This window comes from Gracilinanus agilis, chromosome 4 (assembly GCF_016433145.1).
Source record: "Gracilinanus agilis isolate LMUSP501 chromosome 4, AgileGrace, whole genome shotgun sequence".
Taxonomy (NCBI): Eukaryota; Metazoa; Chordata; class Mammalia; order Didelphimorphia; family Didelphidae; genus Gracilinanus; species Gracilinanus agilis.
The window spans coordinates 386,957,400-386,982,406 of NC_058133.1; the positions used below are offsets into that span (position 1 = coordinate 386,957,400).

Genomic DNA, 25,007 nt, shown 5'->3' on the forward strand with positions numbered 1-25,007 from the left:
AGTGCTTGATGATTGATGCTTTTAGTTGGTTCCCCACATAATTCTTCACTTGGTATATTGCTTTTACCTTGTCACTGTCATATGATTACTAACAATAATGAAAGCTTATATATGTATATGTTCTCACTTGCATTCTGTCTCTTCCATGTGCATACATGTACAAAAACATTGTTGTTGAGTCATTTCAGTTGTGTCCAACTATTCTTGACCCCATTTGGGGTTTTCTTGGCAAAGATATTTTAGTTCTTTGCCATTTCCTTCTCCAGCTCATTTTACAGATAAGGAAACTGAGACCAACAGGGTTAAGCCCAAGGTCATAGAGCTAATAAGTATCTGAAGCTGGATGTGAACTCATGGACATGAACTTTCCTGACTCTAGATACGTGCTTTAACTCTACCACCTGGCTATGTGTATTTATTATATTATCATACAACAATGTATATATTATATGCATAGGATTAGGAGTGTAAAAGTGTTTTAATTAGTAGAGGGGATTCTTGTTTGAAGAAATTTCTTCTACCAATACAAGCTGGAAATTCCTCTGTAACTTATGGTCTTAGAGAGTTGCCTAGAAAAGAGAGGTTAAATGATTTGTCTATGGGGTCAGCTGGATATCTCAGTGGATTGAGAGCCAGGCCCAGATATGGGAGGTCCTGACTTCAAATCTGTCTCAGATACTTCCTAGCTGTGTGTCCCTGGACAAGTCACTTAACCCCCATTGCCTAGCCTATACCAGTTTTCTGTCTTAGAACCAATACATAGTATTGGTTCTAAGACAGAAGGTAAGGGTTTTTTAAATAATAAAGTAAATGATTTGTCTAGGCAGTGGTTCCCAAACTTTTTTGGCCTACAGCCCCCTTTCCAGAAAAAATATTACTTAGACCCCTGGAAATTAATTTTTTAAAAAATTTAATAGCAATTAATAGGAAAGATAAATGTACCTGTGGCCATCACTGCCTCCCTGGATTGCTGCAGCACCCACCAGGGGGCGGTAGTGCCCACTTTTGAATCACTGGTCTAGGGTAACACAGTCAGTATCTGTCAGAGGCTGGACATGAATCAAAGTTCTCTTGGCTTCTAGATTGACTCTTTCCCCACTATAACACATTGCCTCTGTTTAATATGCATTATCTTAACTGATCCTTATAAGAAGTCTGTGAATTAGATAGTGTGAGCATTATCTCCATTTACAGATGAGAAAGTAGAGGTTCACCAAGTATAAGCCATTTGTCCAAGTTTATATCCTTCATACTTTGTTCTTGTTTCTAATGTTGATAGTCTCCATTCTGTTAATCAATCATTCTGGATCATTTTAACCAGGTTTTAACTGGTATGTCTTGGGTGGTAGAGAAAAATTGGCACAGCTTTAGTTTGTGAAGCTAAAAAACAAAAACAAAAACAAACAAACACCTGCTTCCTTTAAATAGTATAGTTTGGTTCCTATCTTGGTGCTTTGGGAACCTGAGTTCATGAGATATTGCCAAGATTTTGGTATGATAGGATCTGAGGAGGAGTTGTCCAGCACGCTCTTTTTGGCTACACCTCCTGTGTGTATATAGTTTAATCCACTTTGTTGTTTGAAGTGGGTTAGTTAGCAAAGAAACAAAAAGAGTATGTTCTTGATGCCTCAGTTTACACAGTAATTTTCAGTTATGCAATTGATTTTTCATTTGTTAATTCCTATAGGTTGATTTCAAATACTTTGTGAGGAAGTTATGTCTTGAAAACTGAATCTGCCAACTTTAATTCTTATTTTGAAATAATGTGCACTTTTAGGTAGAGTATAAGTGTGGGAAAAATTGCTTTTCTCTATACATGGTGCATGGGTGGGGATGCTCGGTTTCACAACAGTTGCAACATGATCCTCCCCAGCTCCTTATGTTTACCATACCCCAGGAGTCAGCATTTCTCCACATATAAAGTGTGAACCAAAGAAAGATTTTTTTTTCTGCCAATTCCCAACACCTAGTTCCCTGAAGTAAGAAAGTCAGTCTGGTTATTTCAGAGAGTTCAGGATAGAAGTTTGCCAAATTATGGATCTGGAGAGGTCTTCTTGTGTTACTGAATAGGAATTTCCTCTACCAGGAAATCCTGTTACTGAACAGGAATTTCCCCTACCAGGAGGTATTGTGTGTGGGGGAAAGGGGTGGTTAAAAATGCTGGACTTTGGAGCAGGAAGACCTGAGGACAAATCCTTTCTCATGCACTTACATGCTATGTAATTCTAGATAAGTCATTTCACTGCTGTCTGCCTCAGTTTCCACATTTGCAAAATGAGAATTATAATAGCATCTACCACCCAATGAGTATCAAATGAGATAACCAATACAAATGACTTTGCAAACTTTAACATATTATATACGTTAGCTATTATTATGGAAGTATCATAATTATTACATATAAAATCTTTTATATTATGTTAAAGTGCTATGTAAATATTAGTTGTTATGACTGCTGCCACCATCATCATCATTTTTATTATTTTTTATATTTCCCTAATTATATGTAAAAACAATTAACATTTGATTTTTTTAAAATCTCAAGTCCCAAATTCTTTCCCTCTCTCCTCTCTCCTTGAGAGAGTAAGCAATCTGATATAGATTTTACATGTGCAATCATGTAGGATATTCTTTTTTGGTCCTTTTGTGTAAGAAAACTTGGAAGAAAGTGAACTGTAGTGTGTATCACCTTGATTATTATTAATTATTCCCACTCCACTAATGCTCTCTTATTTTCCACCCAAAGTTCTTTAGCAGGTCAGGAGCCCACTATCTTTCAAAGTATCTCATTCCACATATGATGAGCTCTAAATGTTAGGAAGATTTTTCTGTCCATCAATTTAAAACTGGCTGCTTCTGTAACCTACACTAATTGCTCTGACATCTACCCTTTGGAACCAAGCAGAACATGGATCTTACAAATTATAGCCCTTTAGATAATTGAAGACAATTGAGTCTCCTTTCCCAAATTTCCCAGATTTCTCTTTTTCAGAGGCTAAACATTCCTCCTTTTATTCATTTAATCTTTGGATGGCATGGTCTCTAGTCCTTAATCATGTTAGTTGCTCCTCTCTAGATGGGCTCCAGTTTCTCAGTGTCCTTCCTAATATATGTTAAAACTGTGGTACTCCAGAAGTGGTCCTACCACTGTCCTGGGGAGAAAACTTCTTAGATGCCAAGTGGGGAACCATCCATCATCCACCTGTTCCCCAACCAACTTGTATTTGTGTGGTTTATCATCCCAAAAATGCAAAGTACACATTAAATAGTCAGGTTACTCCCAGTAACCTCCAGGGGATAATGGCAAAGCAAAACCTGAGTTTAAAAAAATGAGGGAGGTACAGCTAGATGACTCAGTCTATAGCAAGCCAGACCTGGAGATGTGACGTCCTAGGTTTAGATCTGGCCTCAGACACTTCCTTGCTGTGTGACCTATAAAAATAATAGGTAAATGAATGACCGCAAAAATAATAGGTAAAGAATTGATTATTGGTTATAAACTGATTTTTGATATTCTGCTTGCTATGCTTGCAAAGTATCTTCAGTTTATATCAGTGAAGTGAAGCTCATAAACGAACTTCTCTTCAGGGCCAGGTGCCAGGACCCTAAAGAGACTATTGTTATAAAAAATAAAATATTTAATAAAATGTATAAGAATAAAAAAAGGACTTATAACTCTAAGGGATTCTAACTCCACCCAAACAAAACTCCCTGGTTCCATAAGGAACTGCTTCTCCTATTTTCATAGGCTACATTAATCCTTTCTGGTCTGACTAATGCAAATTTTTACTATTCTAAATAAACTACCACTATTTATCCTTATAATTCTTAACTTCGCCTCTAAGTTATGAAAATAACAAAGGCTGGCTGGTTGGGTCTCAACAAGAAACAAGTTAGGACTCTGTGCCTTAACAGACTCAGAGTCCAAACCAAAGACCAGTGTTTTCTTTGGTCTTCTCAGAATTAAATCAATCTACAAAAATAGCAATAGATAGTCAATAGTGTTTCCCAAGTTGGAAAAAGAAAACACTAAGCTCCTTTAGGTTTTTCCCTCAGAAAGTGAAAGAGAGGCAAAGATGTTACCTCCTCCAGCCCCAAGAGTGTTCCTGTGTGTGACTCTGCCAACTGCTAGAGACCAACTGCCCCATCCAGAGAGAGTAACTGTCATAGAAAAACCACTACAATTGTCAACATTTGAAATTGGTACTCTCTCTCAGTTCTGCTTCAAACTCCAATTCTTTCGCAAGTCAGCTTTTTCACTTCTTATCTATAAACTAATATAACAATACACAATTTCTAATATCATCCTTGTAGACCTTTGGCAAGTTGCTTGCCTCCATTTGCCTTGTCCTTGTGGCTCTTCTGCCTCAGAAATGATACTTAATGTCAATTCTAAGACAGAAGATAGGGTTTTTTTAACGGGGGAGTTAGGGCATTTTGATTAGTTGAATTTCCTGGTTAACTGAGATTTAAACACAAACCTCTTGTTTTGCAACATCATGGTTTAACATCTTTTAAAGAAGGTTTTAGTGTGCATCCAACCATTCATTCAACATCTATAAAGCACTTCAGAGCCCACTGTTCTGGGTGTTAGAATAATTAAAACATAAATACTTTAGAAACTAGTACAAAGATAAGGCAGAAAAACAGGCAATTATAACATACAATATAGACACTAAGTGAATTAGAGAGTTGAAAAAGCAAGTGTTTTATGAGGTCTGAGGAAAGAGATAGTTACTAAATAGGGAGATCAGGGATGCCTTCTTGGAGGATGAGCTTTAAAAGATGGTTAAATTTAATGGATGAAAAGAGAAAACATCATTTCCTTTAAAATGAAATAAAGAACTTCAGTCAATTGAGGGTCTCATTTAGTTATGTAGAGATTTGCCATATTATTACATTATCTTTTCCAAAAATGAATGAATAAATGAAAGAAACTACATCTGGGAAGTACTATGTGCCAAGTACTAGAAATACAAAAAGAACAAGGAAACAATCCCTACTCTCAAGGAGCTCACTCTCTAATTGGAAAATACTTTTAAAAAATCTTCAAATCAATGACATCATCAGCACAGGCATTCCTATCACCAAATAGTTTACACCTCTTTTCATGTCTTAAAAGGCTCTCTCTGGTCAAGAAAATTCACTTGATGGCAAATATTCTGGTAGAGTGTCTCTTTAGCTAGCTAGAATGGTCCCCATATGATTGACATAGTCTATCATTAAATCTTTTTTCTGAAAACCATTCCAGTGTAGTGGGCCACTAGCCTAGCCCTAAAAAACTTAGGATGAGGCATCAGAGTAGTCAGTCAGTCCATCACCTATTATTTATTATTTGTGTCAGGTGCTGTGCTAAAGACTTTCTCCCTCCCCTTCCCATCATTTTTAGGATAAAACATGGGAATGCTAAAAAAATTGTGCATGACCTGCAAGGACTCGTATTCTATAAGGTTGGTAGAGGGTGGCAACAGGCAAACAACTATAGCAGAAGGGGAGAAGAATTCTTGAGTCACACCATCAGTAATAAATGAAAACATTTAACTATAGATGAGTTGAGAGAGCAAGTTCAAGCAAATTATTTTGGGGGAAATAAAAGATCATGAACACTGACTCAGAAAATGCTCTTAACATTGTAATAACATTCATCCCCTCTCTTGCCTTCAAACAAAACATATATGATCATTTGCAGAATTATCAATGCTGTTTTTTAGATTGAATTGCCATTATTGTTGAAGGAGCAAAATTCTGTTTCATTTCTTTGTCTCACTGTGATGTTTTAAGGAAAATAACCTAAATCCCCTATTTTCCCCCTCTGTCGTTTTAGTGAATTTTCTAGAGCAGAGCCATCAAAGACTCAAAAATACAGATGGTAGACTACCCCCCAAACAGATTAAAGTATAATTACCAAGTATTTAACAAAAGAAGTAAAAATACAATAAAACAGAGATAATATTCATCTGTAGTTTTCTAAGTCAATAGGCAGCTGGGAAGGATGATTATGTATAGTTCTCATTATTGTTGTCTAGTAATTTTATTCATGTTTGGCCCTTTGTGACCTCATTTGGGATTTTCTTAGCAAAGATACTTAGAATGATTTGCCATTTCCTTCTCCATCTCTTTTTGCAGATGATGAAACTGAGATCAACAGGTTTAAGTGACTTGCTCAGGTTCACACAACCAGTGAATGTCTGAGGCTGGATTTGAACTCAGATCTTCCTGACTCTAGGCCCAGTGCTCTATCCACTCTGTCACCTTTCTGCCTGTTGTATAGTTTAGTGGCTCTCATTTTGATTTGAGTTTGACACTATTGTTCTAGAGAGGTCTGCTACAGAATATTAATAATGATAATGGCTCACATTTATATAGCACTTCACATACATTACATCATTTGCTCCTCATAACAATTATGTGAGGTAATTGTTATCATCAATATTTTACAGAAGGGGAAATTATGGGGCAGAGGAGCAAAGTGACTTATTTAGGGTTACATAGCTAACAAGAACCTAAGGTAAAATTTAAATTCACTTTCCAAATCTCAGATCAACAACCACTATTCCATGCTGCCTCTGAAGTTGCTTCATCATGAACCTTAAGGCCATGTTCTCAATTATTTCTGTGTCATCCTGATCTATTGTCCTGCACCCCAGTGGTGGCATACCTATCACAACTCAGAGCTCCAATGAGAAGATCAAGGACTTTTGCAAGCCTTATCTATTGATCTCCAAGTCTGTTGCCACCATAACTCTCCAGCCTTGCTCATCTAATAGTATAACTGTAAGAGGATATGTAACATAGCTCTATCCCTTCTACTGTTTATTTCCCAGGTCTTTTTGCATTTTTCTTTATTCTCAGTTTTATGAATTCACAATTCTTAAATATGACCCTATTTCTTCATGTCTATTATCACTTTCCTTGGCTTCCACTTGAGAGACCTAGTTATATGTCTGTTTCTTCCATTTTCTCTTTTCTACTCACCTCTCTTAAAATATTTCTCCATCATCCTCCCACTTCTGCCTTTGGGACAGAACATGGGAATGCTAATAGGAAATCTTTTTAAAGAAGAAATCCATATGGAATGTGATGTTTAACTTCCCTTTTTAAAAATTACCAGTGGAAAGATACAACACTGACTCTAAATGGTTTTGTTTCATTTCAAAGAAGGATTCAATTCATTCTAAAGCTTCATCCCACACAATGAAAACAATTGTGTTAAACAACTAAAATGCTTAAAAACATTTAGGAAAAATATTCAGCACGGACTAGTGGACATGTTGTTAAACTTTGACTAGCAGAAGTTTATCTTTTGTATGTAAGGACCCAATTTATTAAGCTCATAGGTTATAATACTGGGTTATTTATAACAGTTTATCTTACTGACATTTCACTATCTTAATCCTAGAACTAATGCTAATGAAGGCAATCAAATCTATTCAGTGGCTATTTCATTTAGCTAAAATGGAGACATAATGCATAAACACTCTTATGTAAACCCATTTAAATAATAAAAAATTATATTCTTTTGGAGATGGATATAGTGTGACAAATAATGATTTAAGGCCGTAGGAGAAAATCTTATCCCCATATACAAGAAACTGTAGATGTATAGATTTCTTTGCACACCTTTCAGCTATATTTAGCAGTACATTAGGTCTAATATTGACTAATAGATTCTTGCAATAAATACAAACTCTTTTTAATTAAAATTCAAAAATTTGTTACTTTCAAAGATAGTACAATACCACTTCAATTGCAAGGAACCCAGTCTTTTCAAATGGTAGAAATGGTTTTGTTAAAGCTACTTTTTAATTTTAATTTTTAAAGCTATTTAATAGAATCTGAGAAACTTCTATTAAAAGAAAATTTAAAAACATTGTAAGTGCTTGAGTGGGATCTTTTCCTAAAATGCATTCTATATATCCATGCCTAAACAAAATATAATATAATCCATCCATTTAAATAATACTATTATTAATATTTTTTGCAATTATCAAAAATCTGTCCTCTCTCCAATTCTCTCCCTTATACCACTGACAAAGAAAAGAAAAAAATAGCTTTTTAGAAATACCTACAGTTAAGCAGAAAAGATTCTTGCATTGACCACATTAAAAAATAACTACATCTTAATCTGCACTCTTGGCCATTACCTCAATCTTAAGAGATGATTGCATATCTCATGACAAGGAATCACAGTATTTCTTTGTATTAAGCTTCCAAGTAAAAATTGCTTGTCATTACAATGTTGTTATTGTATATGTCATTCTCATGGTTCTATTCCTATCACTCTTTGTTGGTACATACAAGTTTTCCCAGGTTTCTCATCCTTTCTTAATGCATTTTCTTATGGTATTATATCACATTCATATATCCCAACCTATCTAGTTTTTCCTCAATTGATGAGATCCCCCTCAGTTTCCAACTCTTTGCTTCTGTAAAAAGTAACTATATATAGCATGTCCCAAAAGTCATACTGGAGTTTTGATTTTAATAACTTCAGAAGTGTACATGTTATGTTATCAAATTACTAAAAAAAACCATGAAAGGTTAATTATTTATATTTTTAAAATATTGATACATTCATTATCAAAATGTAATATAACCATTGTCTTGTGCTATATGTCACTCTAGTTGATTTTCAAACTTTTATTACCTTTTGCTCACTAACTGTAAAGACTGCATTTGTAATCATAGTATTAAAAACATCCAAAGAAACAGAATTTTGTTGCATACATGATAGATAGTTTTGATGTGACTCACAAGAAAAAGGCTGATGGGCTGAAGTGGCCAAGCAAAAGGACCTCTTCTCCCGATTCACTGGCTTGAGAAATTGTCATCCAGAAACTATTAGACTTCAAGTGCATGATGGTAGGATTCTTTGTCTTATTAAAGTGAAAATTAAAAATTTATTATTCAAAATTCATAAAACTAGCTAAGTGTAAAAGAAATTTGAATAATTAAACATTCAAATGAGGTTTTGGTAAGTTGGTAGCAATAACTTTCTGAAGTTATTGAAGTTTAAAACTCCATGAAGAATTTTGGGAAAGACTATTATTATACATCCTTACAGTTTATTTTGATTCTATACCTCCTATAATTTAGCCTCTTTCTTATTGCCCCCGCCCATCTTCTCTTTCCTTCCTGTTTCCATATGGAGTGAAATGTGTTTCTGTACCTAAATGTGTATGTATTTTCTTTCCTTTTTTGATCAGTTCAGATGAGAGAGGAATTTAATTATTGTCTATCCCTTGTTCCTTTTTTATATAAACTTTTATTTGTGTACCCTATTTTTATATGACATCCGTTTATTCTTATTTTTCCTTAAAGTATTATTCTTTTCTCTCTCTGTTCATCTATGCTAATCAAAATACAACAATTCATATGCCTTTTGTATAATCTACTCTATCAATGACTCCTGATAATGATGGTATTCTGAAGGAATGCATGTGTCATTTCTCCACATTAGAATATAAACAGTTTATCCTTGTTTGGTTCCTTATGACTTTTCACTCATACTTACATTTTTATGTTTCTTTTGACTCTTTTTTTTTGCTCTTAGAGTTTTCATTTCATTTATAAAACCATTTTAACTCTGAAAAAAACAGAAACAAAAAACTCTTGCTTCATATCTTCAAGGAATTCTGTTTGAAATTCTACTGAAGCTGCTTTTTTTATCTGTGATTTTGTTTATATATTTTTGGAGTCTTTTCTGTCTTCTGGATTTGTATCTTGAGCATCTCTATTACCATAACTTTTTGTTGTTGTTTGTTTCTTTGTTTGTCCTAATAATGGGGGGTCTGCTCATTCTTCCAGACTACTTCTCAACTCCAGGCTTTATGTAAGGGCTGGACTTTGTGTACTTATGGAGGAAATATCTGGGCTGAGTTCATGTCTTCTAGGGTCCTGCCATTTTTTTTTATCAGAGTATTAAGTGTTTGTTATTCTAGGATCTCAGGAATAGCTCAGGCTTGGGGCTTAAAAGTGTTCAGTGTTCCAAAAGCAGTCTGACCCAAGGCAAAGTCTGATTGCTGTTCTCCCTGGTCTAAGAAACTCATTCTAGTTGAACTTGTACCCAAGCTGTTTTATTTTGAAGTTTTGTTTATTTTGGAATCTGGGTTTAAGTATGAACTTCTGACCTGGGTTTAAGTATGAACAACACACCTATAGAATTACTCCTGCTTGGAGTCTCAGTAGACTACTTCTGGATTGAGCCATTATTAGCCAACTAGAAAGTTCTGCTGGCTCACAATGAGAGAATGGTAGGTTCAACTTTGGTCTGGACTTCCTACCCTGGCTATTTTGATGCAGGGTTCAGTCTGGGTTGCACACTGTAACTGATATCCCACTTGACTCTTCGGGTCAGTTATACAGCTGCTTCTTGCTTCTGAACTTGATAGCTGGGAGCCTCCAACCCACTTCTCACCCTGAAATGCCAGCTGCCTTTGCGGGTTGTGAATTTGTGATCAGTATTTAGTCTAGTGTATTTTCTAGGTCTATGTAGAAGAGTTCAGTAGTATTTCCTGCTCCTCCACCATCTTGAAGATGCCATTCATTTAGGCAAACATTTATTAATCAAGTACCCATTGTGTGTTTAGTGGTGAAAGAGATATACATTTTAGATAAAATGTTGTAACTGGTAACATGGTTTAATTGAAAAGAACATATGACACAACTATCAATAACTGTGGCACACAATGTTACATGATTAGCTACATTACAGCAATGCCAGGAAAAAAAAGTGTTAATGTTAAGTTTAAGGAAAAAAGTATAGAATATTGGGATTAAAGGGAATCTTGGGGATTCTCTAGTCCAATACCCTCATTTTACAAATAAAAAAAATTGAGGTATAGCCAGGTTAAGTGAATTGTCCTGAGTCACATAGTTTTTTAGTGGCAAAACTTGAATTGCTAACTTGAACTTCATTCCAGAACATAATCTAACATTTCATTAGTGCTTCAACTTTGTCAACTATGAGCAATGATCATTCTACTTCATTGTAATATAATAATGAAATTGGGCCTACTGAATTCTTTTTCTATTTGCCACCTCTTGAAATGGCCTCAGATTGGTGTGTTCTTTATTAAAAATTTTTTCACTGTTTTCTGTCTCTTCTTTCACTGTAGTTTGTCAATACCTCTTTACATTTTAAAGTGTTGCTTCTAATCCCCTGTACACTAATCACACTTGTTAGAATTACTTGCAAATTAAGAGTAAAAAAATAAGCAAGTCATTAAGGGTCTTTCCCTTGAGCATATGTAAAGTACATGGACTTTATATAACTCTTGTTTTGGCTGTTGAGAAGCCTTTTTTGCTTCCTTCTTGATTCTCAGCTATATTTCAAATAACGGAGGTCTTTTCATTAAGTGCTGGGTACATAAAATATTATCATATTGACACCGACTTTAGTTACTACTTCTATGCTCTGAGATATTTTGTTTATTCCTGACTCTTGAAAAGAATGCATAATTAATCTAGTCCAATCCAGATTAAAGCAGGGTCATTTGATGAAGACATGTCAGTTATAGAGAAATCCCTACCTCCCAGAGCAGCCCATTGTATTTGGGGACAGATCCAAAAAGATTCTCTTCTAAGCCAAAATCTATTTTTCTGCAACCTCCTCTCCCCCCAGCTTCCTTGCTCCTATTCCTACAGTATTATGCAAATAATTGGGGGAAAAGAAAAATAATTAAATGTATTTAGTCCTATAATAACCTTTACAAATCTTAAAAATAGGTAAAATTCCTTTTTTTCTCCAATTCTGTTTTATACCATTTAGCGTTAAGCTCATAAGATTTTGATGCCTATTCTTTAATTCTTTATATCATGGCTCTGCCTAATGGTATATGATGATAGTCTCTACTCCTGGAGAGGCTCAGAGTAGTAGATCATCTGAATTTGGGAATTTTGAGCTGAAGAAGGGCTAAAGCCAATTCAGGGTCCACTCTAGGTCCATTACTGATATTGTGAGGACCCGGAAACTTAGAAGTGAAATGGCTCAGACTGGGAAAACAGAGAAGGATTAAGTCTCTGTGCCTATCAACATTAGGTTTATCTGTATCAGGATTGAGCTGTGAATGGCTATCACACTTCTAATCTAGACAAGAAAGGAAGATGCCCTGCCAAGCAAACAAGCAAACAAACCAGAATACTTGATCATGAAACTATACTTCTGTCACACTGCAAATTAAATGCATATTTATGTTTAATTCAGGCAAGTTCTCAGGCCATTAAAGAATATTTTTTTCCATCTCTAAGAAAAGTCTTCTAATCTTTTGTGATGTGTGACTTGGTACAAAGTCGTATTGCAGTGGGCCATAGGAAGAGAAAGTGGGTTATGTGTTTATAACGATTAACACTCCCTTCCAATCAAAGGCACATAATTGTGGGTTGAGGGCATGCCAGGCATTGCCACCAGAATGACCTATGTAGTCATTTTCCTAATAGTAAGTAGACCTATAGTGCAGTGAAGAGTGGTACTGTATTAATGGAAAGGGAGCCTGAGGATAAGAAGAGAGGAGGCAGCTGATATCAGGTAAATGAATGTCTCATGTGGATGATGCAATCAGAGGACACTTGCTTTTTGGATATCCAAAGCAATTTTCCAATATCTTGTCATCCTTGCTTACAAAAATACTGCTACTTCATACCTTAAAATGTATGTGATTGCTTGCCTTACTGCCCGCTTCAGTGCCACTGACGAATGTGTAAGTGCCATATTTTAATATCTGAGTGAGTAACTTAAAATTATCTGGGCAATTTGCATTTTTATAAATATTCATCCATTTCACTTAGACTGTCAGGTTTATTGGCATTTAATTGGGCAAAATAGCTCCTAATGATTGCTTTAATTTAATCTTCATTGCTGGTGACTTAAAATTACAACATAAGGTAGTCCCAAAACCTAAAACTTTAATGGTCTGAAAATATTGCACTAACAATTTTGATCTAACCTTTTTTAGTATGTTCTTATGTTTTAGCAGGCAGAAAAGCATCCTTGACTAATCACCATCAGTTTTATAAAACATCTATATTTAGTATTCTGAATTATCTTTCAGTTGAATTTTTCAATTAGCTTCATTACCTGGAAAGTTGTCCACTTGTTGTTAGTCAATCGTGTCAATCTTGTCCAACTGTTTGTGGCTCCATTTGAGGTTTTATTGTGCAAAGATACTGAGTGGTTTGCTATTTCCTTTTTTAGCTCATTTTACTGATGAGAAAACTGAGGCAAATGGTGTCAAGTATTTGCCCAGAGTCACACACCTAGTAAGTCTGAGGCTGGATTTGAATTCAGGTTTTTCTGACTCCAGGCCATCTAGCTGCCCATTACTAGACCACAAGTAGCATATTTTTTGTCTTTTGCACTTCAGCACATAAGCTTTAGAGGAGCTGGGTTCAGGGTTGATAGGGTCAGGGATGTCCTGGAGCAGTCTGATCTGGTTAGATCAGCTTGAGAGAGTTTTACAATTTTGAGTATGATCATTAATGCCTCAGAACTTGGCAAAAACTATAAATCAGAGCTTGATATATTGTCTTGTGGATTGTCTAGGCTAAAGAAGGTGATAAAAAAAGTTAATAATGCAAATTAAGCTTAAAAGTTGGTCTTACATATATTTTCTCTCCCAGGGAGCTAGTTGTTAGGTATTTATCAGCTTCCAACTGGGTACTGGGAACACTCACACTGATGAAATCATGTGTCCTTGAAGTACTGCCGAATTCCTCATTTGTAAAATAAGCGGTTTGCATGAGATTATCTCCAAGGTCCCTCCCAACTATAACAATCTTCCATTTTATATGAGGCAGCTAGATGGCACAGTGGCTAGATATTGGGCCTGGAATTAGGAAGTCACGAGTTCAGATTGGCCTTAGACGCTTAATTGGGTGACCCTGGGCAAGTCACTTAACTTCTGTTTGCCTCAGTTCCTGCAAATAACTGAAAACTAGGGATAATAGCAGCACCTGCTTCTCAGAATTATTATGAAGATGAAATGAAATATTACTTGTGTTATAATTATCTGTGAGGTCTCTTGTATCTATTTGAGGTGGTATAAATGATGTACAGAGAGGAATAAGATGACACTTCTCCCTTATAACAGTTGCCCAGGCAGGATCCTTCAGGTCAAAGAGGTTTATCCCTTCAGGACCCACCTGGGGTTAATTGATATGTTGATTTGGGCTCTTTAGCTAGGATAAGGCCTTGTATTCTGACTGTGATTTCTCCCTTCCCAAAACAAGCTTTGAAACTGCTTTAGGAAGGTACTTTAAACTTTATATTAAACAAGAAGGATATGGGTAAAGGACTGTGGTATAGGAGACCCTATTCTAATGGTTACTAATGAAATCTTAACTGCTGGCAGATGAAGAATCAATGTAGCTTCCCTCTGGTTCAGCCTGGCCAGGACTAAACCAGAGTAGGTAAACTGCTGGGATATCTTTGACTTCTTCTTCAGTGGATCTTCAGCCTTACAGTTGAGTTATGTCCACCCTTTCCACCCTCTTCTTCGTCTCCTGCCCACTTCCCGGATCCCTCCCGGGCCTGGGAAACCTAGATATCTAGATGATGAAACTCCTAATATCTAGGGGCAGTAGACACCAAGGTGGGGGTCAGGTACAGGTTGAATGGTATGTCAAGTACAGGAAGAGTTTGCAGAGAGATGTTTGCACCCTCTCACTCCAAGACCAGGATCCACCGATCTCCAGCCTCAGCACAGGTTAAAGACCCAGAATCTCTCCTCAGGATTCTCAACTGCCCCTCCTGCCTCTCGCAAGTCTCCCTGGGAACATTCCATCCAACTGACTTAGTTGTCAATCAAAGGTGAACTTCAAGCTCCCAGAGATTCAATATAACACTTGTAAAGCACTTAGCACAGTGCCTGGCACATAGAAGGTGCTATCTAAATGCTTATTCCCTTCTATATAAAATCATATAGGTTTAATATAAAATATTTGTGAACCCTAAGGAAAAAATAATAATAAATACCTCACATGAATATAGGACTTCAAGTTTTACTAAGTACTTTGTAAACGTTAATTCATTTGATAATCAAAAGAATCTAATACTATAATTTTCCTTCCCCTCTCCATTTCTACAGGGACAATGACAAGGTTTGATAAAACCCCACAGCAATGTTTCCCAATGAAGAATAGTACATGCTAGTTCACTATAATGACATCAAAGATTTACACACACATGCATCCTACTATTGCTAGCACAATGCCTGATACCATTTTGGTTCAGTGGTTTAGTTTTGTCCAACTCTTCATGATACCATGGACCAATGCTATCCCTGGGGTTTCCTTGGCAACAATACTTACTGAAGTGGTTTTGCCATTTCCTTCTCCAGTGGATCCAGTTGATCCTTTTGTTAGACAAATCATCCAACAAAAATTAACTTTTTCATTTCACAAGTGAAGAAACCAAGACCACCAAGGTAAATTGTTTTGTGTAAGATTAGTGGAGACAGAACTAGAACCCAGAACCCCTAAGTCTCAATCTGATGCTCTTGCCTTCATATATATAAAGCAGATGGACCTAGCTGGAGCACTTGTTAGGTCATTTACTCACTTACATCAAGGATCTCAGCCAGGCTATCAGGACCCATCAGCACTTAGTTGGCAGACAGATGGAGGAGGGGTAGAGGAGCCTGGATGGAGGGAAAGATACATACCTTACCCCCTTCCTTCTGTCCCCCACCCTTTCCACATACTTCCTAATAAAATAGGACTCCTTGTTCTCCAATGATACTTCTTGTTTCTTAAATAAGGCACTCCACTTCCCACATTTTCTCTGACTGTCCCACATGCTTGGAATGTTCTCCATCTCCACATTCTGGCTTCTCTGCCTTCCCAGCTAAAATATCACCTTTTGGGAAGAGTGTTTCCCAATCCCAATGCCCTCCCTTTGTTGATTGTTTACTCTTTAGCCTGGATTTAGTTTGTTTGTACATAGTTTGTATGTTGTCTTCTCCGTGTGAACTCCTTGAGGACAGAGACTATCTTTTGCCTTTTTTTTTTGGTATGCTTAGCAGTTAGCAGAAAGACCAATACCTTTTTTTTTATTTAGTGGTTCATTCATATCTAAGTTTTTGTGCCCTCATAGACCATAGCTATTTACAGTGTTTTCTTGGCAAGAATACTGATACAAGAAAATACAAGAAAATGGTTTGCCATTTCTTTCTCCAGTGGATCCTTTTTCACAGAGGTTAAGTGACTTGCCCAGGGTCCCACAGCTTACCCAACACTCTATCCCTTGAACTTCCAAGTCGGCCTCCTAGGTATAACGAGATGATGCAGGGTCACACAGGTAGAAAGTTTCTGAGAATGTATTTGAACTCAAACCATACCTGTCTCTGCCAGTAAGATGATGATAATGATCAACCTGATATTTGCTTAATAAATAACTTACTGATCATTTCTTCCTCCATGTAAGTTATCTAGTCCAAGTGGGCTTTTGTATCTCATTTGTGTTCTAATCTACATGGTAGCTCTTATGCTGTACATTTATAGTATATTTCTATATGGGTTATCACTCCCTTCCTGCCTCTGCTAGACTGTAAACTCCACATGGGCATGAAATGTGTCCCACTTATGACTTCAAGTGCTCTGCACATTGTGGGTACTCAACATATGGTTACTTCATTAATGAATAAGCAGAAAGCGGTCATTATGGCCTCTTCTACTATTCAAAGTGATATGTCTGTGAACATAGGCTTCTTGCTGCCAGTTCCCTATGCCTATCATATGAAATGCCTTTGGGGTTTGGGAGAAGAGGGTTAGAAGGATTGGTCCTTCCTTGGCTCCCTCCAAGATCTCTTGCCTTTCCAGCTTTTCCCCTGACTTACTTGATGTGTTATCCTCTTTCCTCTCTATTGGCCATATGAAAATTAAGCCATAATTTTTGTTTCTCATCATGTCACAAAAGACTCCACACTCAGAAATCCAGCCTCCATTAATGATAAGGATGGTAATAATAATAATAATAATAATAATAAGTATTGATAGTCTTTAGTTTTTAAATTAAAATTTAAAAGTACTTTCCTCACTATTCTGTTTGAGCTAAATAGTACAATATTTTTATTGTTATGTATAGATAAGGAGGAAACTATGTCTCAGGGATATGAATCGACATGTCCAGAGTGACCTAGCAAAGAAAATGGCAGACCAAGCTAGGAAATCCCTTTCAATGGTAGCCTTGTTTCTCCCATGAAATCTGGTTAGTGTTCATTATCTTGCCATCTAGCTAGCTCTGAGAGCAAACAACTTTCCAACAGCCAACATATACAGGCACAGAATGACGAAGGTGATTGTCCACTAGATTTGGAGTCTAGAGACCTGGCCTAGAATCCCAGGTCTGACATTGACTTTCTATGTGGCTTTTAGACAAGATACTCTCCTCTCAGACACGTGCTAGCTGTGCAGTCCTTGGCAATTCACTTAACCCTATTTGCCTCAGTTTCCTTATCCATAAGATGAGCTGGAGAAGGAAATGGCAACTTCAGTATCTATGCCAAAGAAGACCCCAGATAAGGTCACAAAGAATTGGGCACTTCAATTTCCCATTTGTAAAAGTGAAGGGTCTAGACCAGTGATGGGCAAACTTTTTAAAGAGGGAGCCAAAGGAAAGGAAATGCTCATCTGTCAGTCTGTCTCTAAGGCAACTCTTTCGAAGTTTCATTGTATTGTATCCTACTTGTTGTATTCATCAGATTAGGAATAATGTCATGTGGCAGGATAGAACATTTCAGGGGGCTGCATCTGGCCCCTGGGCTGTAGTTTGCCCATCACTGGTCTAGACTATGATCTCTAAAGTTCATTCCACCCCTAAATCTCATAAACCTATGATATATCTAAGTTTGCACAGAGAATTATGCCACCATTCTCCTATCTCTATTATATTTATTATTACACATTTTTAAAAAAATTACAGTGGTGAATTGACAAGAAGAAATCCAAGTTTTAAGAGAGCAGGATAGCTCTCCCAAGGGGTAAGGTGTACAAGACTGGAAAGATAGGTGGAATGAGGCTAACTTTTGAAGGCTTCAAATGCCAGAAGATTTGCTATTTGATCTTGGAAGTGTTAAAAAGCCAATAGAGTTTATTGAGTGTCAGGGTTGGGGTGGGCTTTAGGAAAGTCACTTTAGTGGCTGAATGGAAAATGGGCTGAAGTGAAAAGAGAAGCAAGTTAATAATCTGGTTGTTAGAATAACCAAAGGACAAAGAGAATTTAGAAAAGTACCTGGTATAGGAGGCATTTGAGCTAGGCATGAAGGATGAGTAGATTTTGATAATATGTATAGGCAAAGATGGTGGTAGAGGGGTCTATTTCTATCTATTTCCCTTTTTTCTTTCCTTTCTTTCATTTTGTCTCCTTTTCCGCTCTTCTTCCTAATTCCTTCTTTCAATTTCTCTTCTTTCTCCCCTTCCTTACCTCCCTCCAGCATCCCCTACCCCTCTTCCATCTGTCTGCCAGCTAAGTCCTGATGGGTCTTGATGGCTTGGCTGAGACCCTTGATGTCTTGATCTCAGGTCATGGGATCAGAGTAAATGACCCAACAAGTACTCCAGCTGGGTCCATCTGCTTCCCTTGCATGGTTCCTGGCCCCAAGGCTAGCCCTCCTGCCAAGGTGGAGGTCTTCAGTGAAAACTACAAAATGGCATGCATAGATAACTGCATTATTTTTTCTTACTCCACATAGTAATTTGGAAATAAATATCCAAATTTAAAAGTTAGATTATGATCTTTTCTAGCACATTTGACAGCACTTTTACCTAGCATTTAATGATATTCAGGCTCTATGATCTCGTTTGTCCATATAAGAATGACATGTCTCCTTGTGCCTCCTAAACTATTTCTTCTCATTCAGTATTTCAGGGATTGTTTATTTTCATCACTGTGGGCACTACCATCACCAACATTAGATAGCTAGGTGCCCAAGGTAGATAGTGTTGGAGTCAGGGAAACCTACATTTGAATTCAGCCTTAAATAATGAGTAGTTTTATGGCCCCAGGCAAACCATTTTTCCCCTCTGAGACTCAGTTTCATCATCCACAAAATCGGGTAATAATGGTATCCATCTCCCAGAACTGCTGTGAAGATCGAACGAGAAAATTTATGTAAAGTACTTGGCAAAACTTAAGGCACTGCATAAACACCATAGCCTCTAACATAGATCGCAGTCCCTTTATACGCCTTTGAAAAAAATTCTGTGAGTGTTCTGTGGTTTAAAAAAGTCTCTCACCATAAGCTTCTCCCCACTTTGCTAAGCTGGACTTCAGACAACAAATGTGAGCTGTTTTAATGGAAGCCTTTTTAGTTTGACTGTGCTAGAGCTTATATTCACCTTCTTCACTAGCAGTTTCCAAGAATTCAGGGTTCCCTTCACATCACAGAGAGATATCAATGTGGGACTTGAGACCCTCTTCTTATTTCTTCTTCTGATGATCATATTTCCAACAGCAAAACTTGACATTAAACCATTTATTTTTGCTGATTATGTTATTTATCCTAGCTCATATTTATTTATTAGGCATTTAATTTGCAAATCAGATCTTTGGATCATAGATTTAGAGGAGGACAGCTAGGTATCACAGTGGATAGAGCACTAGACCTAGAATCAGGAAGTCCTGAATTCAAATTTTACCTCAAACACTAGCCATGACCTTGGACAAGTCATATAACTCTGCCTCCGTTTCTTTATCTGTAAAATTAACTGGAGAATGCCTAATCACTCCAATATCTTTGCCAAAACAACTCCAAATGGAGTCACAAGGGTCAGGCACAACTAAAAAACATCTAAGTAACAAAGACTTAGAGGACTGAAGAGACCATTATATCCAACCCCATCATTTTGCAGATGAGGAAACTAAGGCCATGATGGTTTAAATGACTTGCCCAAGGGGGCAGCTGGGTGGCTCAGTGGATTGAGAACCAGACATATAGATGGGAATTCCTAGGTTAAAATCTAGCCTCAGATATTTCCTTGTTGTGTGACCCTGGGCAACCCCCATTGTCTAGCCCTTATGGTTCTTCTGCCTTGGAACCAATACACAGTACTAATTCTAAGATGGAAGGTAAGGTTTAAAACAAACAAACAAACAGACAAACAAATAAGTAGATGAACAAGCAAATAAATAAATAAACAAACAAATAAACAAATAAATAAATGAATGAATGAATGAGTGCATGAATAAATAAATAAATGAATGAATTGCCCAAGATCATAGAGCTAGCAAGTATTTGAGTCAGTACTTGAATCCTTTCTACAACATACACCATATTGCCTCTCAAAGCCCTATAAAGTAAATAGAACAAGTGTCATTCTCTATTTTATAAGGTAAGACAAGTACAGTTCAGAGATTTAATAGATTGGTCAAATTTTTACAGCTAATAAATGTCAGATGAAGGACAGCTTCCATCAAAAATAGAAGGGTTTCAGAGAAATTAAGACTTTCTTCACTGGAATTAAGTTTTACAGATTAAATTTAGTACATCTTCTAGGGCATTTACAGATCATTCATACATTTTCTGTGTATGTATGTATATGTGTGTCAGTATAACTATTGTTATTTAGTCATTTCAGTTGTGTTTGACTCTTTGTGACTAGATTTGGGGTTTTCTTGGCAAAGACTCTAGAGTTCTTAGCCATTTCCTTCTCTAGCTCATTTTGCAGATGAGAAAACTGAGGCAAACAGGGTTAAGTGACTCACCTGGAGTCACATAGCTAGTAAGTATTCGACATCAGATTTAAATTCAAGAAGAGTCTTCCTAGATGCTCCTCAACATTTATGCATCAGTCTATATGTATATGACACAACATGCAAGTAATGGAGAAAGAGAGCTGACTTTAGGTTTAGGAAGACTTGGGTTCAAGTCTCACCTCTGACACATCCACCAATCGAACAAGAAATTATAAGTACCTACTATGTGCCAAGCATTGTGATTGGCACTGTTGATGCAAAAAAAAGAAAAAAGAGGGCGGGAAAATTCCTACACTTGAGGAGCTCACACACACACTGACCCTGAGACTCTATGCAAGTCCTTGGAGCTCTTAGTGCTCCTGAGTAACTCTCTAAGACAGGCGGGTAGTTATGGAGTGGGTCCCATTCTAAATCGGAAGAGGACAGCATTCCCTCCAGCAATAAAATCAAATGTCCAGGAAGAAGGATGTACTACAAAAGCATCACATATGCAGTGATGTCAGACCTCTCATCATCAACATTAGCAGTCATTTTACAAGGGAAGTTAACAAGCTATGCTTCTGCCAAAACAATGCTGTGTGTCTTTGTACAAGTTGCTTCCCCTCTCTGATTTTTAGTTCCTTCATCTGTTATTGAGATGATTGAAATAAAGGTCCTTTTAGCACTAACTTATATAATGTTATAACAAATTCTTTTGGTCATTTTTACTACATGAACAAAGATGAGATAAAGTATATAAAGTTGCAGAAATTTTTCCTGAAATAGATATAAAAAAATTTTTAATTGTAATAATAAAAAATGATTCACCCATTGTTCTTGATTGTGGTGGTATGTTTTAGTGAGATTATGTATCAGTATTCTTCCACACTAATTAGCTCCTAAAGTTATTTTCACATAAACAAGGCAGAAATTTTAACAATTTTTCTAGTATATGTGATCAGTATAAATATAGTAGGTAATTAAATTCTTCTTTATAAACTCTATATTTTCAATAATAGGATTGCTTGGGGATCTTAATTATTGAGAAAATAATTTTAGTTTCCCATTTTACTTCCCGTACATAAACCTTCTCCTATAACCACAATATTGTGATTTTATTCCCCAGGAAAGAAGATCAATTTTAGGTATAAAAATGATAGCATCCTGTTAGCATAATAGAGGAGATAAGTAAAATTACAAAATTATTTAATGAAACCACCCACATGTTTTCACATGTCCTATTTGTCTTGGAAGCAACTATAAGTATGGAATAAATGATGCATTTTTGGAAATTTAGAAAGACATATATTTGTATCACTGGATTTAAATATATCTCTGGTAATCTGTTTAAAGGAATATTTTGTGTGTAGGCGTGTGTGCATGCTAGTGGGCATGTGTATTTGGGTGTGTATTAGATTGTAAGCTACTTGAGGTCAAGGACTCTCTTTTGTCTCTTTTTGATAACCCAGGGCTTAGAGAAGTGGCTGGCCCATGGCAGGCCCTTAATAAATGTTTATCAATTGAATCATGTGTGTGTGTATGAATGTGTACATTTGTATGAGTATTGGGAGATTTAGGCTGAATAATATATTTTAAATTTGATAAACTGTCAGATAAAAAGGGTTGAGAAGTCCCAAATGCTAAGATACCCATTTAAAATGAATGTTATGGGGCAGCTAGGTGACCCTATAGAGAACCAGACCTAGAGACTGGATGTCCTGGGTACAAATCTAACCTCAGCCACTTCCTAGTGATATGACCTCCAGGTGAGTCACTTAAGCCCAGTTGTTCAGCCCTTACCACTCTTCTGCCTTGGAACTGATACTTAGAATTGATTCTAAGATGGAAGCTAAGGATTTTTTGAAAAATAAAATAAAGTGAACATTACCAGAATTTTATATCCATGACATACTTGTATATAATGTTTGTCTCAAAATTGCACAAATTAATTAAAACAAGCAAATTAGTGAAAAGAGAATCAAAATATCTGAGATCCAGTCCTGAGCCTACCATTTAATAGCTATGCGACCTTGGGTAAGTCATTTAGATTCTTTGGACCTCAGTTTTCTAAATTAGAGAATGTATGTGAGGCACTTTAGAAACAATGAAATACAATACAAATGTCAGCCTTTATTGTTAGCATTAATATATTATCAGGCTATATAATCTCTACTATCACTTTAAAAAAATCCTTCCCTTATGCCTTAGAGTCAGTTCTGAGTATTGGTTGCAAGGCAGAAGAATGGAAAGGGTGAAGCAATTGGGATTAAGTGTCTTGCCCAGTGTCAGAGAAGTAGAGAGTCCGAGGCCAGATTTAAACCCAAGACCTCCCATCTCTAGACCTGACTGTCTATCCAGTGAGCCACCTAGCCACCCCTCTAACATCACTTCTAATTCTAACATCATAGGATTCTGTGAGCTTGATTTTATTCCAAAGATGTATTTCTTTCACATTCTTAAAATTGACAGCATATGTGCCTTAAGGTGATTATCTTTGAAAAGACAGCTAAATATTAAGAATGTTTTGGTCCTGTTTATTTCAGTTAAAAGTTATATGATTTATAGATGTACACAAAGACATTCTTAATGGTATTATCCTTTTCTTCTTTTCAGGCCAGAATACAGAACTATGATAGCAACTGGTGGAGTTATAACAGGCTTGGCAGCCTTAAAGAGGCAAGACTCCGCTCGATCTCAGCACCATGTTAACCTTAGTCCATCGCCTGCGGATCAAGAGAAGAAACCAGTTAGACGAAGACCCAGGGCTGACGTCGTGGTCGTGCGGGGCAAAATCCGGCTTTATTCTCCATCTGGTTTTTTCCTCATTTTAGGAGTGCTGATCTCAATTGTAGGCATTGCCATGGCAGTCCTTGGATATTGGCCACAAAAAGAACATTTTATAGACGCAGAAACCAGGCTGTCGACCAATCAAACCCAAGTGATCAGAAACCAAGGTGGCATCATGGTTCGCTTCTTTGAACAGCATTTACACTCCGATAAGATGAAAATGCTCGGCCCTTTTACAATGGGCATAGGGATTTTTATTTTTATATGCGCTAATGCCATTCTTCACGAAAACCGTGATAAGGAAACCAAAATCATTCACATGCGAGACATCTACTCCACAGTCATAGATATCCACACGCTAAGAATCAAGGAGCAGAAGTTGATGAATGGTGTCTACACTGGCTTAATGGGAGAGACCGAAGTAAAACAAAACGGTAACTCCTGTGCCTCAAGATTGGCAGCAAATACAATCGCCTCTTTCTCGGGTTTTAGGAGCAGTTTTCGAATGGACAGCTCCGCTGAAGAGGATGAACTGACGCTCAGCGAGAGCAAGAGCGGCAGCCACCTCATGCCCCCTTTGTTATCTGACAGTTCCGTCTCTGTTTTTGGTCTTTATCCAGCCCATAACAAGGCAGCCGATGACAAAAACAGTGGCATTAAAAAATGTGAAACTAAGTCCATTGTATCGTCCTCCATCAGCGCTTTCACGTTGCCCGTGATCAAACTTAATAACTGCGTTATCGATGAACCCAGCATAGACAACATCACTGAAGACTCTGAGACTATCAAACGCAGGTCTCGGAATTTATCCATGGATTCACTGGCTGTTCCCTTAACCAACATAAATGAATCCTACCAGAGAGCCAGTTTAGGGCTGCCACGGAATGATTCCGCAGGGGAATCTCTCTCCAACCAGTACAAATCTTCTGTGGCTCTTGGACCTCGAACGGGACAGCTTCTGTCCCCGGGGGCCGCTAGGAAACAGTTTGGATCCAACACCTCCCTGCATCTGTTGTCTTCCCATTCGAAATCCTTAGACTTGGACCGGGGTCCCTCCACACTGACTGTCCAGGCTGAACAACGAAAACACCCAAGTTGGCCTCGGTTGGATCGGAGTAACAGCAAGGGGTACATGAAACTAGAGAACAAAGAGGACCCCATGGATAGGTTGCTTGTACCCCAAGCCTCCATGAAAAAAGACTTTACAAATAAAGAGAAGCTTCTTATGATCTCAAGATCTCATAATAATTTGAGTTTTGAACATGATGAATTTTTGAGTAATAACCTAAAGAGGGGAACTTCAGAAACAAGGTTTTAAATGTTAAACACACACACAGAAACACACACACACACACACACACACACACACATACACAGAAACTGCCTTTTTCAAGGCAACCTATTTTAAAACAATTTTCACAAATGTTTGTTAAAGCAAGGGGTACAAGCCTCTTTAAACCAAATGGTTGTGACATTGTAGAGTTGGCTACTCATTTCTACCTTGGAGACAGTTTTATGGCATAGCAACATACAACTGCAATATTGTACTTTG

At 37.1% G+C, this 25,007-nt stretch overlaps 1 protein-coding gene across 1 annotated transcript; it reads left to right on the top strand.

Moving 5' to 3' along the window:
* The first annotated feature begins 23,288 nt into the window (after positions 1-23,288).
* TMEM200A (transmembrane protein 200A) lies at positions 23,289-24,773 on the top strand. Its single transcript, XM_044672523.1, has one exon. It carries the CDS (start codon positions 23,298-23,300, stop codon positions 24,771-24,773), a length of 1,476 nt encoding a protein of 491 aa, XP_044528458.1. The 5' UTR covers positions 23,289-23,297.
* Positions 24,774-25,007: the final 234 nt, after the last annotated feature.

Coding starts and splice junctions, on each gene's coding strand:
- TMEM200A (XM_044672523.1), top strand. CDS start 23,298: ATGATAGCAACTGGTGGAGTTATAACAGGCTTGGCAGCCTTAAAGAGG.